Here is a 12,857-nt window from a genome sequence, read left to right as displayed (position 1 = left end):
ACATACCCGCACGGACCGTATCCCTTGTAAGGGTGATGGCCCGCGCTACCGCCTCATCAAAGGTTGGAGGCGCTGCGGCGTTGAGCGGAACCCTAACAACAGGAGGTAACCCAAAAATATACCTCTCGATCTTCTTTTCCTCCGTGTTTGCCATGTCTGGCACCAACTGGCAAAGCTCGTTGAACCGGTTGTTGTAGGCGTCGATATCCGTTCCTACCATGGTGTGGTTCCAGAATTCCTGTTGTAGGTTCTGAATTTCTGCGCGAGAGCAGAACTTTCTCATCAACATTTCCTTCAGTTCCTCCCAGGTCTTGTGGAGAGCAACTTCTCGCCCCAATGTTTTCGTTTGAAGCTTCCACCAAGACGAAGCTGCTTCTTGGAACATGCAGGTCGCGTAAAGGACCTTCTGGTTCTCACTACATCCGCTAATGGAGAGAACTGTCTCCATCTTGTCAATCCAGTTGTAGAGCCCAATGGCCCCTTCGGTACCCTTGAATGGCCAAGGCTTACAGGCCATGAATGTCTTGTAGGAGCATCCTTTGTCCAAGGCTCCTGATTCGGGTTCTGGGGTCTCATTCTGACGACCCTGACTTGATTCGGCCTTGCTGGCCTCATGTGTTGCGATTGCTTGCGCGATTATTTCCGCGAGTTCCTCGGGTGTCATGGTAATTCCTTTGGCTTTAGTTGGAGGCATTCTCGCTTTAAAAGAGAATGAAAATATATCAAACTTAGCGCATGTACTCTGAGCACATAATGTTATCATTATTTACTACACTGTGTGACCCGTGTTCCTAAGTGTGTGTATAGTTTCTTTTGAAAATATTCTTTGAAAAATATTTCATGTGATTCCCCAACGGTTATAGTCTAGGTTAAAACTTCTTTTCCTAGTTCGCTATAACCAGTGCTCTGATACCAATCTGTCACACCCGGCCCTGAGCGGCGGAAACAGCCGGGCGCGCGCGAGTGGGGATTGATAATTAAGCACGGGCCATTGCAAACATTCAAAGATTTTCATTGCGCATGAAAAGTTTAATACAAATACATTACATTGTTTAAAAATTATAAAAACATCCAAGTATAAAAACTGTTGATTTCCACGCCATATCCCCTTGCGCGGCGGGAACAACCACGCGCATCGAAGGGATAGAACTAAAATCTTCCAAAAAGCTAGTTTTAGATGTTCAGCGTGAGGTGCTCTAAGTGTGACTCCATGCGCTACCTAGTTATCTCCTGAAAGACACGTAAAAACATTCGAATCAGTATAAACTGAGTGAGTTCACAAGTTTTAGTAACTTGATAAATCGTATTGCATCATAATCTTGATACAAATCATTCTGAAACATAATTCTGATATCTTCATTAAAACACATGCTTGGTAAAACATAGTTCTATCAACATATTCTGATAAAATCGTTCCGCGGTTTACGCGGCGAACATTTCTGGGAACTGTGCTCGTCTATGCAAAGTGGCGCTGCCACTACGAGCTAAAATAAGTAATACCGTCCCGCGGGTTATGCGCGAACGTTTCAGGAAAATGTGCTCGTCCATGCAAAGTGGCGCTGCCACTACGAGCTAATCAATAATTCCGTCCCGCGGGTTACGCGCGGACGTTGTGCCGGAAAACAAGGCGCTCGTCCATGCAAAGTGGTGCGACCCCTACGAGCGGGCTCAAACCCATAGTACTGCCCCATGACCATACTAGGCACTCGTCCATGCAAAGAGGTGCGACCCCTACGAGTGGGTGGATCAAACCAGCAGTCCCTACCCTTAGAGTTCCAATGGTAAAGTGATCACTTACTCGAGTTCTAGCGCACACACATCGAAAACCTTAGATAACCGTTCGCATTGCTCATCATGAAATATAATTTAAACACAATCGCTTGTATAGCTTGTAAGTATACCATGATAAAACATTATTTAAGTACGTGTCTCTCGCCCCGAAAACAGTTTAAAAACAGTGAAAACAGCGAGAATAGGGGCTGTGAGACTCACCTGTGGTTCTTGTTAAGGGATTAAATCGAGATTCGGGTTTTCTTGGTGTTGGCCTTGGAATTGAAGGTCTAGAATACGATTAAATAACAAGAAGTATATATATTAAGATCAAGAAATAGGAGAATATAAGGGTTGGAAAGTAGATCTCAAGGTTATATTCTCGGCTTACCTAGTAACAGGATCGGAAATGAAAACAACGGATGCTTGGGAGAGGATTAGTGCAAGTTTGCAGTTCTTTGAAGTGTGTTTTGGGTGATAATTTAGGTTACATATTTATAGGCAAACTCAAGGGAACACAATCCCTTGCTTTAGGGGATTGTAATCTTTTCATATCTAGGGGTAATGATGATAAAGTATGGAAATTATTATTATTTATTTAAGAGTGGAGTAGTGGATAAAAGATTTTGATTTGATTTGGTCAGGACATGCAGGTCTGGGGTTGGTGAGAATAGGGTGGCTGACAGTTGACTTTTCGTGTTACAGTGTGCTTTTTCAGGTACTTTTGTTAGTGTACAGTAAAAAGTGGAAAATCTCTGAAACACGCTACTGTTTCCTTTTGGGCGGGAGTAATCTCCTTACAACTGGAGAATAGACTAAGTGTTCTGCGCGTATTACTTTGTGCGCATAGCTTTCTGCGTGAAGGACATTTCTTTGCTGCGGGTAGGTGCGTGACCTTCTCGCAGTCAGGGACATTGAGTTTCATTTGTAGATTCTCCAGGTGGTCTTGGTATTTCAACATAGTGATCAGTTATGTTGAAGTCAATTCCATCTTGGAACTTCAGACAAACTAGCTCTCAATGTTCCCACCATGCGGGGAGGTTAGTTCCCTTCCGCACGCGCATAAACGATTTAGGATGCACCCGCCTTAGCATCATGCGTGACGGTCAACCCATTAGACATCATAACGTTAAGGTACATGAAAACATAAAGCCAAAACATTCGCGCATGGCGCATATAACATATGCCCACGCTGGTTCTTAACATGGCGCGCTCGCGCAGGGCGCACATAACAAATGCACGCGCTGATTCTAACATAGCGCGCTCGCGCAGGGCGCACATAACAAATGCACGCGCTGACTAACATGGCGCGCTCGCGCAGGGCGCACATAACAAATGCACGCGCTGACTAACATGGCGCGCTCGATATTTACAATCACCTAATTATTAGGTTGATTACTTAGTTTATAGGATTGAGAAATTTACCGGGTGTCACAAAACTCTAGGTTAAATGACTCGATTTTTTCATAATAAGTTTATTTGGTTTCCTTAAACGAACTATTTCCTAATAAACGATTTTGGTATGTTTTACTTAATCAAAATTCATTCCTAAAACCTAATCCCCCCTGCAAACTCAGTCCCGTCTGTTAAAAAAATCATGCATAATGTTTTCTTGATGTTTTCTTCCAAGAATTTTTATTATGCGGTTTGACTTGATGCTCAATACCCTTTGACTCGTGATTTCTCATTGTTCTATAATCTTTCTGGGTAAGTTTTCTTCATGGAAAACATTTTTTTTATTCAACTAACAAAATCCCTCAATCAATTTCATAGATTGATGGGGTTTTGTTGGTCAATTGCTCCGACCCGTTTAGGGTTATAAAAGTCAATTTTAATGGTTTTTCAATTACTATATCTTCTGATTGGAAATTGCTTTCGGGCCTGAAGAGTTTTATGTATTTTTGATATTTTTAGTATACTGGTCAGAACCTGACTCCTGATTCGAAGTTCAGACTTTGAACAGTACCAGCTCACTTAAACATTAAATATTTCATATCTTGAGTTACACACATCTGTTTTGATCTGATTCCAGCGTCTATGTTCTTGTTTTTAATTCTAGTTTGATCTTAAAGTTCCAGGTAAGTTCGTGTCGGATTAGTCAGCACGTTAAAGGCTCGGGATTCGTTTACTATCCTTTTTTTATTGTTTAGCTCACCAAATCAAATCATTAAGGTGAGTAATCACTCCCCTATTTTACCACTTTATAAACCATTTTGGGAACTTTATGTGTACCATGTTATATTAAACATATTAATATCTCAATTCATTTATTTGATTTAAACTATCAAATCATGACTTAATTATTGTATTGAACGATTAAATGTTACTTGCTTATTTGTTTGTTTATTTTATCGCATTTGGAGATGTCCATATTAATATATTGCAATAAGCATGATCATACGCCGTCTTAGTAGCCAACGCTTAATTCGCAAGGCAATGGTCAACTGACACCATTATTTATATTTCTTTTGTCTTAGTAGCCAAAGCCCAATTCACAAGTCAATTGTCAACCGACACTAATTATTTGCTCATTATTTAATTGTTGATACTCACAATATTGATTTGCTTTTTTTTCTTATATATTATAGTTAGTATCAAAAACTGGTGATTACTTACTCAAGCTCGTGTTGACAAATATATCTATTTTGTACGTATATTACAAGTTATCTTATGGATTAAAGTGAAGGTTGAAGATCACATAGAATGGGCTTTAGAATATTTAATAAAAGAAAGACAAGATGTTTCTATATTATTTGTTTGGTTTTAGTTGTAATTGTTTGAGATGATGTGTACATGTTTGAACTTAATAAAATAATTAGATATTATCACTAATATTGTTATGTTAGTGTCTTGTGAGCTGTGAACCAACAGTTCGCGCCACGGCGTATTTCGCCGTAGGTTGGGGTGTGAGATCTATCATCTTACAAATACTTACACCATATACCTATCACTTGTTTTTAGTAGAGCTATAGAGGCTACTGTTATATGCATAAACAATTTGAATTCAAAAGAGACTACTGTTATATGCATAAACAATTTGGATTCAGCTGCAAATTTCTTATTACTGTAGTACTGTTGTGCTATTTATGGTACTTTTCATAAAATTCAATGTAGTAGTAAGGTTTGGAGTGCAGAGTTAAAAGCATAGCTTATATCATGCAGAACATATAGCTGGTTAGGTGCATATTTGGGTTGTCCAACTAACGAGGTCAACTCGTGAGCTCTTCTGGTTTACCATATTATTCATTAGGACAGTGAAAAGAGAGAACAACCAACAAAATGGAAATATGTAAAGGTTAAAATATACATATAGAAATACCCATGAAATGTAATTTCTGCATCGACTCGCTTAACAACGATTTCTTTAAGTTCTTTCGTTTACGTTCATTCACCTTTATTTGTTTAGGTTGGTTCATTTGTGTACATATATATTCATTTAATAATTTTTGGCCTGTTACAACTTAGTCTAGCTTTAAGAAGTTTGTAAGCCCAACAAATTTTTCTTCACATTACATTTAACCTGTTTTAGCTCGGTTATATTTGTTCATCTATGCTTCTACGCTTACATATGTTCACTTAAGTTCGTGAACCATTTGTTTATATTGTTAACGAACGAATACGAACAAAAAATGTTCGTTTAACTGTTCGTGCTCGGCCATTTATTCCGTAAAAGTTAATGAACAAACATGATCTGTTCATGTTTGTTCGTTCAGGTCATTTATTGGCCAACATGAAGTAAAAGAGAAGGTTATTAACAATATATATGTGGCATGTGTAAAACCTTAGCGGTGACATCAATATAGAGATACTGCCTTTCACGGTTTCCCCTTGAATTGAATCATTCAGATTAGCCAACCAATTGGTGTTGCAGATCTCAGTGGCCACATTAACTCTACATGAGAAATTAACAAACTAAAGGGTGGGGAACCCCAGTAATAATTTATAAAGTTAACTAACTAATACATAAAAAAGCAAAGAAAAAAATAACACCTCTTAGGACAAACCCCTACATAGCATTATATCTCAAGCACCACCTAAGTCTCTGGATCCTAAACATGAGTATATTAAACCCGAGCCATAGATCTTTTCTACCAAACCACCTATCCTTATTCAAACACTTCAAGAAAATACAATCACTATTAACAAACATATTACAAAATTTTATAATAAGTAATAATCATAAAATCCTCCAATTATTATTCAAGTCTTTGTTACTTATCCCATACGGTCGAAAACCATCGTCCAAACAGTTGTTTCATTCCGGTCCACTAGCCCATCACTCTTGATCTGCTTTTCTTATCACACCAAGCTCAAACAACCATTTTAATAACGAATAGCTTAACCAAATTACCGAATAGTGTATTCCATTGGGCCCGATTGAGCCTTTTTCATCTTGAATTGCATATGAGCCATAAAAAGGCTTCTTTAAGACCATAACTAAGTCATGTTGCTGCTTAATCCAACTAAAACGTGTAGCCCAACTATTGTTTTGAAATATTAGTTTGGTCCAAATCCATACAAAGTAACTTCCCCAGTCATATTCAAAGCCTAAATTAACACATGAGTTTAGTGCCATTTTAGTACCCGTGGTTTGCCCAACTACGCAACTTTAATACATATTTTGAATTTTGTGCAAATGGCTACCTCAGTTTCAAAAAACTTGCATTTTTAGTACTTTTGTTAACCACTTCAATTTTCATCCGTTAAATCCGGGTATTTGCGTAATTTCATTATTATTTGTTTTATTCTTTTATTTTTCTCTCCCTTTTTATATTGTTGAACCAGAATAATAATCAAGACCGTACGTTACATCATCATCACAGTCTTCATGTTCTTCCTCAACCTCATCTCTTCTGCTTTCGATTCCGGTTCATATTTCAATTCCGGTGGTTACGGTAAGTGTACAAACGCCGGAGATGGTAGATTACAAGGTGACACGTGCATCGCACGTTCTCTTCATCAATTACTCATGATAGTTAACGAGATTCCGGTGAGTTCAAGAAAATACGATATTGTCCGATCGTATGCAGAGAAATTGATTGTCCGATAGTTGCGAAGAGTTAACACCGTCGCACTCGCCTGTGCTTTTTCACGGACGCTTGATTAGTTTAAGGACACAACCCATGGAAACGGTATACATGTGAATCACCAGTTGACAACCACCGCAAAAGGAATCCAGATGAATCACGGTCCAGTCAGCGGAAAAGAAAAATGGATGAAAAATTATGAAAACAATGAGGATATACAGGTGAATCACCAGTTTGATTAGTTATCTCCCTTTTTATATTAGTTTGAAATTTACTGTCTCGATTAGTTTGAGGAATTAGGGTTTCAAAGAGAATGAATTGGGGAAAGGGGTTAATGGGAGAGAGAAAATGAGAAAAGAAATAGAAAAACAGAAATATAATAATGAAATTACCCAAATACAAATAATGAAATTACGCAAATACAGCGGACTTAACGGATGAAAATTGACGGAGTTAGTACTAAAAATGCAAGTTTTTTGAAACTGATGTAGCCATTTGCACAAAATTCAAAGTATGTACTAAAGTTGCGTAGTTGGGCAAACCATAAGTACTAAAATGGCGCTTAACTCTTAAAACATTTACCGACTGTGTAGACATATGTATCATTCCCACAATGATATTGTAATCCCATTTAAAATTCTTGCTACTTCACATAAATAAATCGTAATAGCATGTTCAAATCAGCCCATTTAAAAGTAACTGGTTCAACGCAAAATTATTACAGGAAAAAAACCAACCAAACTTAGGGAAATGCATCTGGTTGTGTATAAATGTTGTCACGACCGCATACATCTAAAAAGTATGCTAAAGATTCAAGGTTGTGTATATACATACCAAAACATTACTAAAATCCACCAGCATTATTCGCAACAGTCATCATATCACTACAAAAAAAATGTCATATAGTGGTACATATTTTTTATGGCATTTAGCTCTTGCGCCACTATTTTAGGTTTTAGTAGCATTTTACATATGCCACATGCTTGGTATACTCTTTTCGTGACATTTATTATTTGTGCCACTAAAACTTAGGTTTTAATGGCACTTTGCGTGTGTCGTATTTACTTGACACACACTTGTAGTGGCATTTGGTATTTGTGTCACTGAACTTTAGGATTTTAGCAGCATTTTGTGTATGTCATATTTTCTTAGTAATATTTATAGTAGCATTTAGCATTTGTGTCACATAAATTTAGGTTTTTAGTGTCATTTTTCATGTGCCATATTTACTTAGCATATATCTTTAATGGCATTTAGTTCATCAATTATATCTGGTTGGTTGCATGGTACATTTTTTTGTAGTGTGTTAAGATAAAAAGAAGCCCTAAAAACCTACTTTATTGAGTAAAGGTTGGCAACAATATTCTCAGCAGCTTTGTCACGAGTCCAAGGCAATCATCAATTTGTTTCTAGTTCCAATTCATCTATGTGTTCAGGAAAGTAGAAAGCTATATATATTAATAATCAAAATAAATTTGAAACACTCACAAGCTTTAGTGGATTCACATATCATCATATTGAAAGGTAATTCTAAATTTGACTACTCACTTTTTTTTGTTAAAATTAAAATCACATAATAACATTTAAAAATAAATCATACTTTATAATGATCTCTAAAACAAATAATATTTATATATAGCATTTTTCTTACTTGAACACAATACTAAGCAACATCGCCACGAATACGAAGTCGCTTGAACTCAATATTGTCCTCATGCAGAAGAGAATCTGATATCAAGAATGTAATATATTTAGCGGACAACAAAATTTATACATACATACATACATACATATTGATATTATAATCCTTACAATTCATCTTTCCAGAAAAAAAAAATAGCACACCCGGGCTTCCCCGGTACGCTCCTGGTAAACTCATCTTTGTGTAGCATTTTACTCAAATCATCAAAACAGTCAACCTTCTGCAATGTTCAACCAATAGTAAGCAACGGTTATAGTAAAAACAAATTGAGCAAACCTTGGTAGAATAAACTCTTACATGGGCACCACCAAACAAACCGATCTTTCCTCTCCTATGGTATGGAGCTAAAAGATTAAAAACCCTATAAAACCAGTCAAAAACACCGCAAACTTATTACATAGCAGGGAAGAGATTAAAAAAAACATTTCAAGTGATGACACCATTCAGCCCTTTCAGGATTGGGCGAACCAACTTAATTGAAGCCGCTTCTATACATGCCATCTTGTATACAATTCACCTCTAACCATAAATGTTACCAACAAACAACTTGCCATAAAATTAAATCAATTAATGGAACGAAAAGGAAGCACAATTAGGTTTGATGACACATCACCTAGTTTTCTGTAGCAGCAACGATAGAAACATGAGAGCCTGCAATTTCAGCGCAAGTTAAAAAAATCCATTATACTGTGTAAATTTCTATCTTATAATCTACTCGTCGTGACTAAAAGACTTATGAATTACTTGTGGGCGTTGATTACGAGGCATGAAACTTATTAGTCATGGCAAGTAAATTATTAGTGAGCGTGCTCGTTACGGTTATTTTAAGGACGCGCGTCAATTTTTAATTGGTTCTACAAACTACTAGTCACGACTACTTTATAATACCTATTTCTGGATTTTTTTACAAATGATACCTAAAACTCGAAATTTGTTTTCATAAATGCTTATTTTAAGAATTTTCCCTTTTTTATAAGCATGAGCCGTATTACAAAACAGAAACAAAAACTCACGGGCCCTAAATTATTCAAAAGTCACCTACAATGTACTTTTAATGGTTACAAAATCATTCTACTTCATGTTATTGTTGTAATAAAGTAAAACTGAAGATTTTATGATCATATTTTACAAACATTATTTTTGTATACGAACCATTCTGCAACGATTCCCATGTGCAACCATCAAAATCCCGGAGCTCAAAAATTGCACTTGAAACTACTAACAACAATAATATAAAATGAAAGTTGAATTTAAATTAACTATGGTATTATATCGAATCAGAAAAACCCGAAGATGTATCAAAAATCAATGTCAAGGAGAAAATGAAAAATGATATCTTCCATAAAAAGGAAATCCAGCAAGGAAATGGATGCTACCCCGAGAGCCGCTGCCAGTGAGGCAGCGGCAAGAAGTGCAAGACTGGCGGCTAAGAAGAAAGACAAGAACCACTATAACCAGCAACCGGTTTGGTAAGATTTTGTTTTTAAATCAATGATGTGTGATGCGGACTGCATACATGGTAAAAACCTATGTTTTCTTTTGCTGACATTTTGAGAGTTTTCGCATAGCGAAAGTTTACACTTAACAGTTTTGTTTTTGTTTTTGTTTTTTTTTTTTTTTTTGGGAAATTTACTAGTAGAAAGATTTTGGATTTTTACTTTATACATTGTAGGCAAGTTGTGTTTTTGGTAGAAATTAAAGTAGAAATAACCCTTTTGTGGATATTATTGTTTTAGAATTATTAGTACCTTTTGTTTATGGTGATATGTTTTATGTTTCTTTAATTATGTGAATTGGGTAGTTTGTTGGGTTATTACGTGTTAACTTTGTTGAAAATGTAACTTGCAATCAGCGGTTCTGACGAGAACAGGCAAGCTCGTTTTGACTTATAGGAGCTTAAGCTTGGCTTGTAAGTAGCCAATCAGAAATAGAACCAGGCTATAACCACAATGACTATATGCCTAACCACATCTTCGGTGATCGACTTAGTCCTAAACACTGACAGCCGAGGTAATATTAGTTTGTAACCGAATACAAAACAGTAAATTGTAAAATAAAAATCCTTGTTTTGTATAATTTTATTGGTGACTTCATAAAAAACAATTATGTATCCACTCATTTGATTATCACAATATTTCTGTTAATTAAACTAAATTCAACTTTAAGCATCATAATCAACATGTTACATAGTTACAAAGTAACTTCCAACGAACTCTCTTTTACCCTCTCATCATGCAAACAATACTTTTCAACTACCATTTGTAAGTAAGGTTTGTTTAAAAGGATGCACAGTATAAAACATTTTATAACCCTATTTATTTGTAGTTCAACATCTTGGCATGGCTTTCCACTTGCCCCTAAAATCTTGCACAAATATGCTTACAAAATGACATCTTCATGATAAAATTCTACTTCTATCCCTCACCTTCCAATGGCTACGTTTTCCTCGTGGGTCCAAGAGCGCCATTTCCTCGACCTCCATATACCCATCACCATAGGCAAATCGTTCTCAGTTGTTCCTGATGGACCGATTCAGGCTCGAGATGGGGATACTTTGTATCTCTCAAACCTTGATGACATCATCAGAGCTCGGGTTTTCACGCCCACTATTTACTTTTATATTGCGGGTGGAAATTCAGTCGATGATGTTGTGGGCACTTTACGAGATGCACTTGCTAAGGTTTTGGTCCCCTACTACCCTTTTTCAGGTAGATTAAGGGAGACCAAAAATAAAAAGTTGGAAGTGTTTTTTGGGCCTAACCAAGGTGCACTCATGGTTCAGGCCCATACCGAATTGTCATTGAACCACTTGGGCGATCTCAATGTTCCTAATCCGGCTTGGTCCGATTTGGTGTTCAAGTTCCCTAGCGAAGGCGACTATAAGGTTATTGACATGCCTTTGTTAATAGCCCAAGTTACTACGTTTAGTTGTGGTGGTTTTAGCCTTGGGTTAAGGATTTGTCATTGTATATGTGATGGGCTTGGGGCTATGCAATTTCTTGGAGCTTGGGCCTCCACAGCAAGAACGGGCTCGTTGGTTGTGGATCCAAAACCATGTTGGGATCGGGAAATTTTTGCGCCTCGTGACCCTCCGATGGTTAAGTACCCTCATGTCGAGTTTATGAAAATCGATGACATTTCTAACTTGACAAATAGTTTGTGGGAAGTGAAACCACTTCAAAAGTGTTATTGGTTGAGCCGAGAATTCCAAGCCCATTTGAAGAGCGTGGCCCGACCCATGGATAGCTTAGGGTGCACGACTTTTGATGCGATGGCCGCTCACGTTTGGAGATCATGGGTTAAAGCACTAAACGTGAAACCACTCAACTTCGGGCTACGTTTGACTTTTCCGGCCAACGGTCGGCCCAAGCTCCAAAACCCGCCTCTCAAAGACGGGTTTTATGGGAATGTGGTGTGTGTAGCATGTGCCACTAGCACCGTGTCCGACCTTGTAAACGGGTCGCTCCAAGATGTGACCCATTTGGTTCGTGAAGCTCGGTTAGGGGTTTCGGAAGAGTATTTGAGATCAACAATAGATCATGTTGCGGTGGATAGGCCAACTAAGCTCGAATTTGGAGGAAAGCTAACGATCACCCAATGGACCCGGTTTTCAATGTATGAGACATCAGATTTCGGGTGGGGTCGGGCCACTTACGTGGGCCCACTTGACTTGACCCCAACACCTCAAGTTTGTGTCCTCCTCCCTGAAGGGGTGGCTAATTCAAATTATGGGGCCATGGTGGTGTGCATTTGTTTGCCTGAGGCTGCAGCCCATAGATTCAAAGAGTTATTGTGCTTGATGGATACATCATAATCTATTTCCTCTATCATATTATAAAGTAGCCAAAAATTGTGATAATTTTCGTATTTTATTGGGTTATTTATACAACACTGTGTATTTTATAAGTTATATTATTGCATATTTATATTTTTCAGTGACTTAGCATAGCGTAAAATGCAAGAGTTAAGCAAAAATAGTGACTATAGCTAACGGATATAATTATTTGAACTGAATCATTAGCTTTTCGACGTACAACATATTTGATGAAGGGTTATTAATATTTTAAGGGTTTGGCACTTTGGCAGTTCATGGTTTGGAACTTGGAACCTTATAAACTGATTGTAACCCATTTTGCTAGGAACTTATTTTGAACCTGTTTTGACCGCCACCCAAACTAGCTGCCCAACTTTAATTATAAACTGGCCCATGAACATATTAATATTTTATTTTTTGTCATGAGAGCTAATGATCTAACTTTATGAAATCAACGTACAAGGATGAGTTGTTTTAGGATCACGCTTCGTGGCGGGTGTACAATGTGAACAAAATGTTTTTTGTAATCACATATGTAGCAAGT

At 37.3% G+C, this 12,857-nt stretch overlaps 1 protein-coding gene across 1 annotated transcript; it reads left to right on the top strand.

The window, feature by feature from the left end:
- Positions 1 to 10,930: 10,930 nt before the first annotated feature.
- Positions 10,931 to 12,313, top strand: LOC143607198 (fatty alcohol:caffeoyl-CoA acyltransferase-like). Its single transcript, XM_077082733.1, has one exon. It carries the CDS (start codon positions 10,931 to 10,933, stop codon positions 12,311 to 12,313), a length of 1,383 nt encoding a protein of 460 aa, XP_076938848.1.
- The last annotated feature ends 544 nt before the right edge of the window (positions 12,314 to 12,857 follow it).

The sequence above is a fragment of the Bidens hawaiensis genome, unplaced genomic scaffold (assembly GCF_021521415.1).
Source record: "Bidens hawaiensis isolate Kalapana, Puna unplaced genomic scaffold, B.hawaiensis_p1.1 tig00080223_1, whole genome shotgun sequence".
NCBI lineage: Eukaryota > Viridiplantae > Streptophyta > Magnoliopsida > Asterales > Asteraceae > Bidens > Bidens hawaiensis.
Note: the sequence above shows the minus strand (reverse complement) of the source record. Positions and strands in the feature narration are given on the sequence as shown.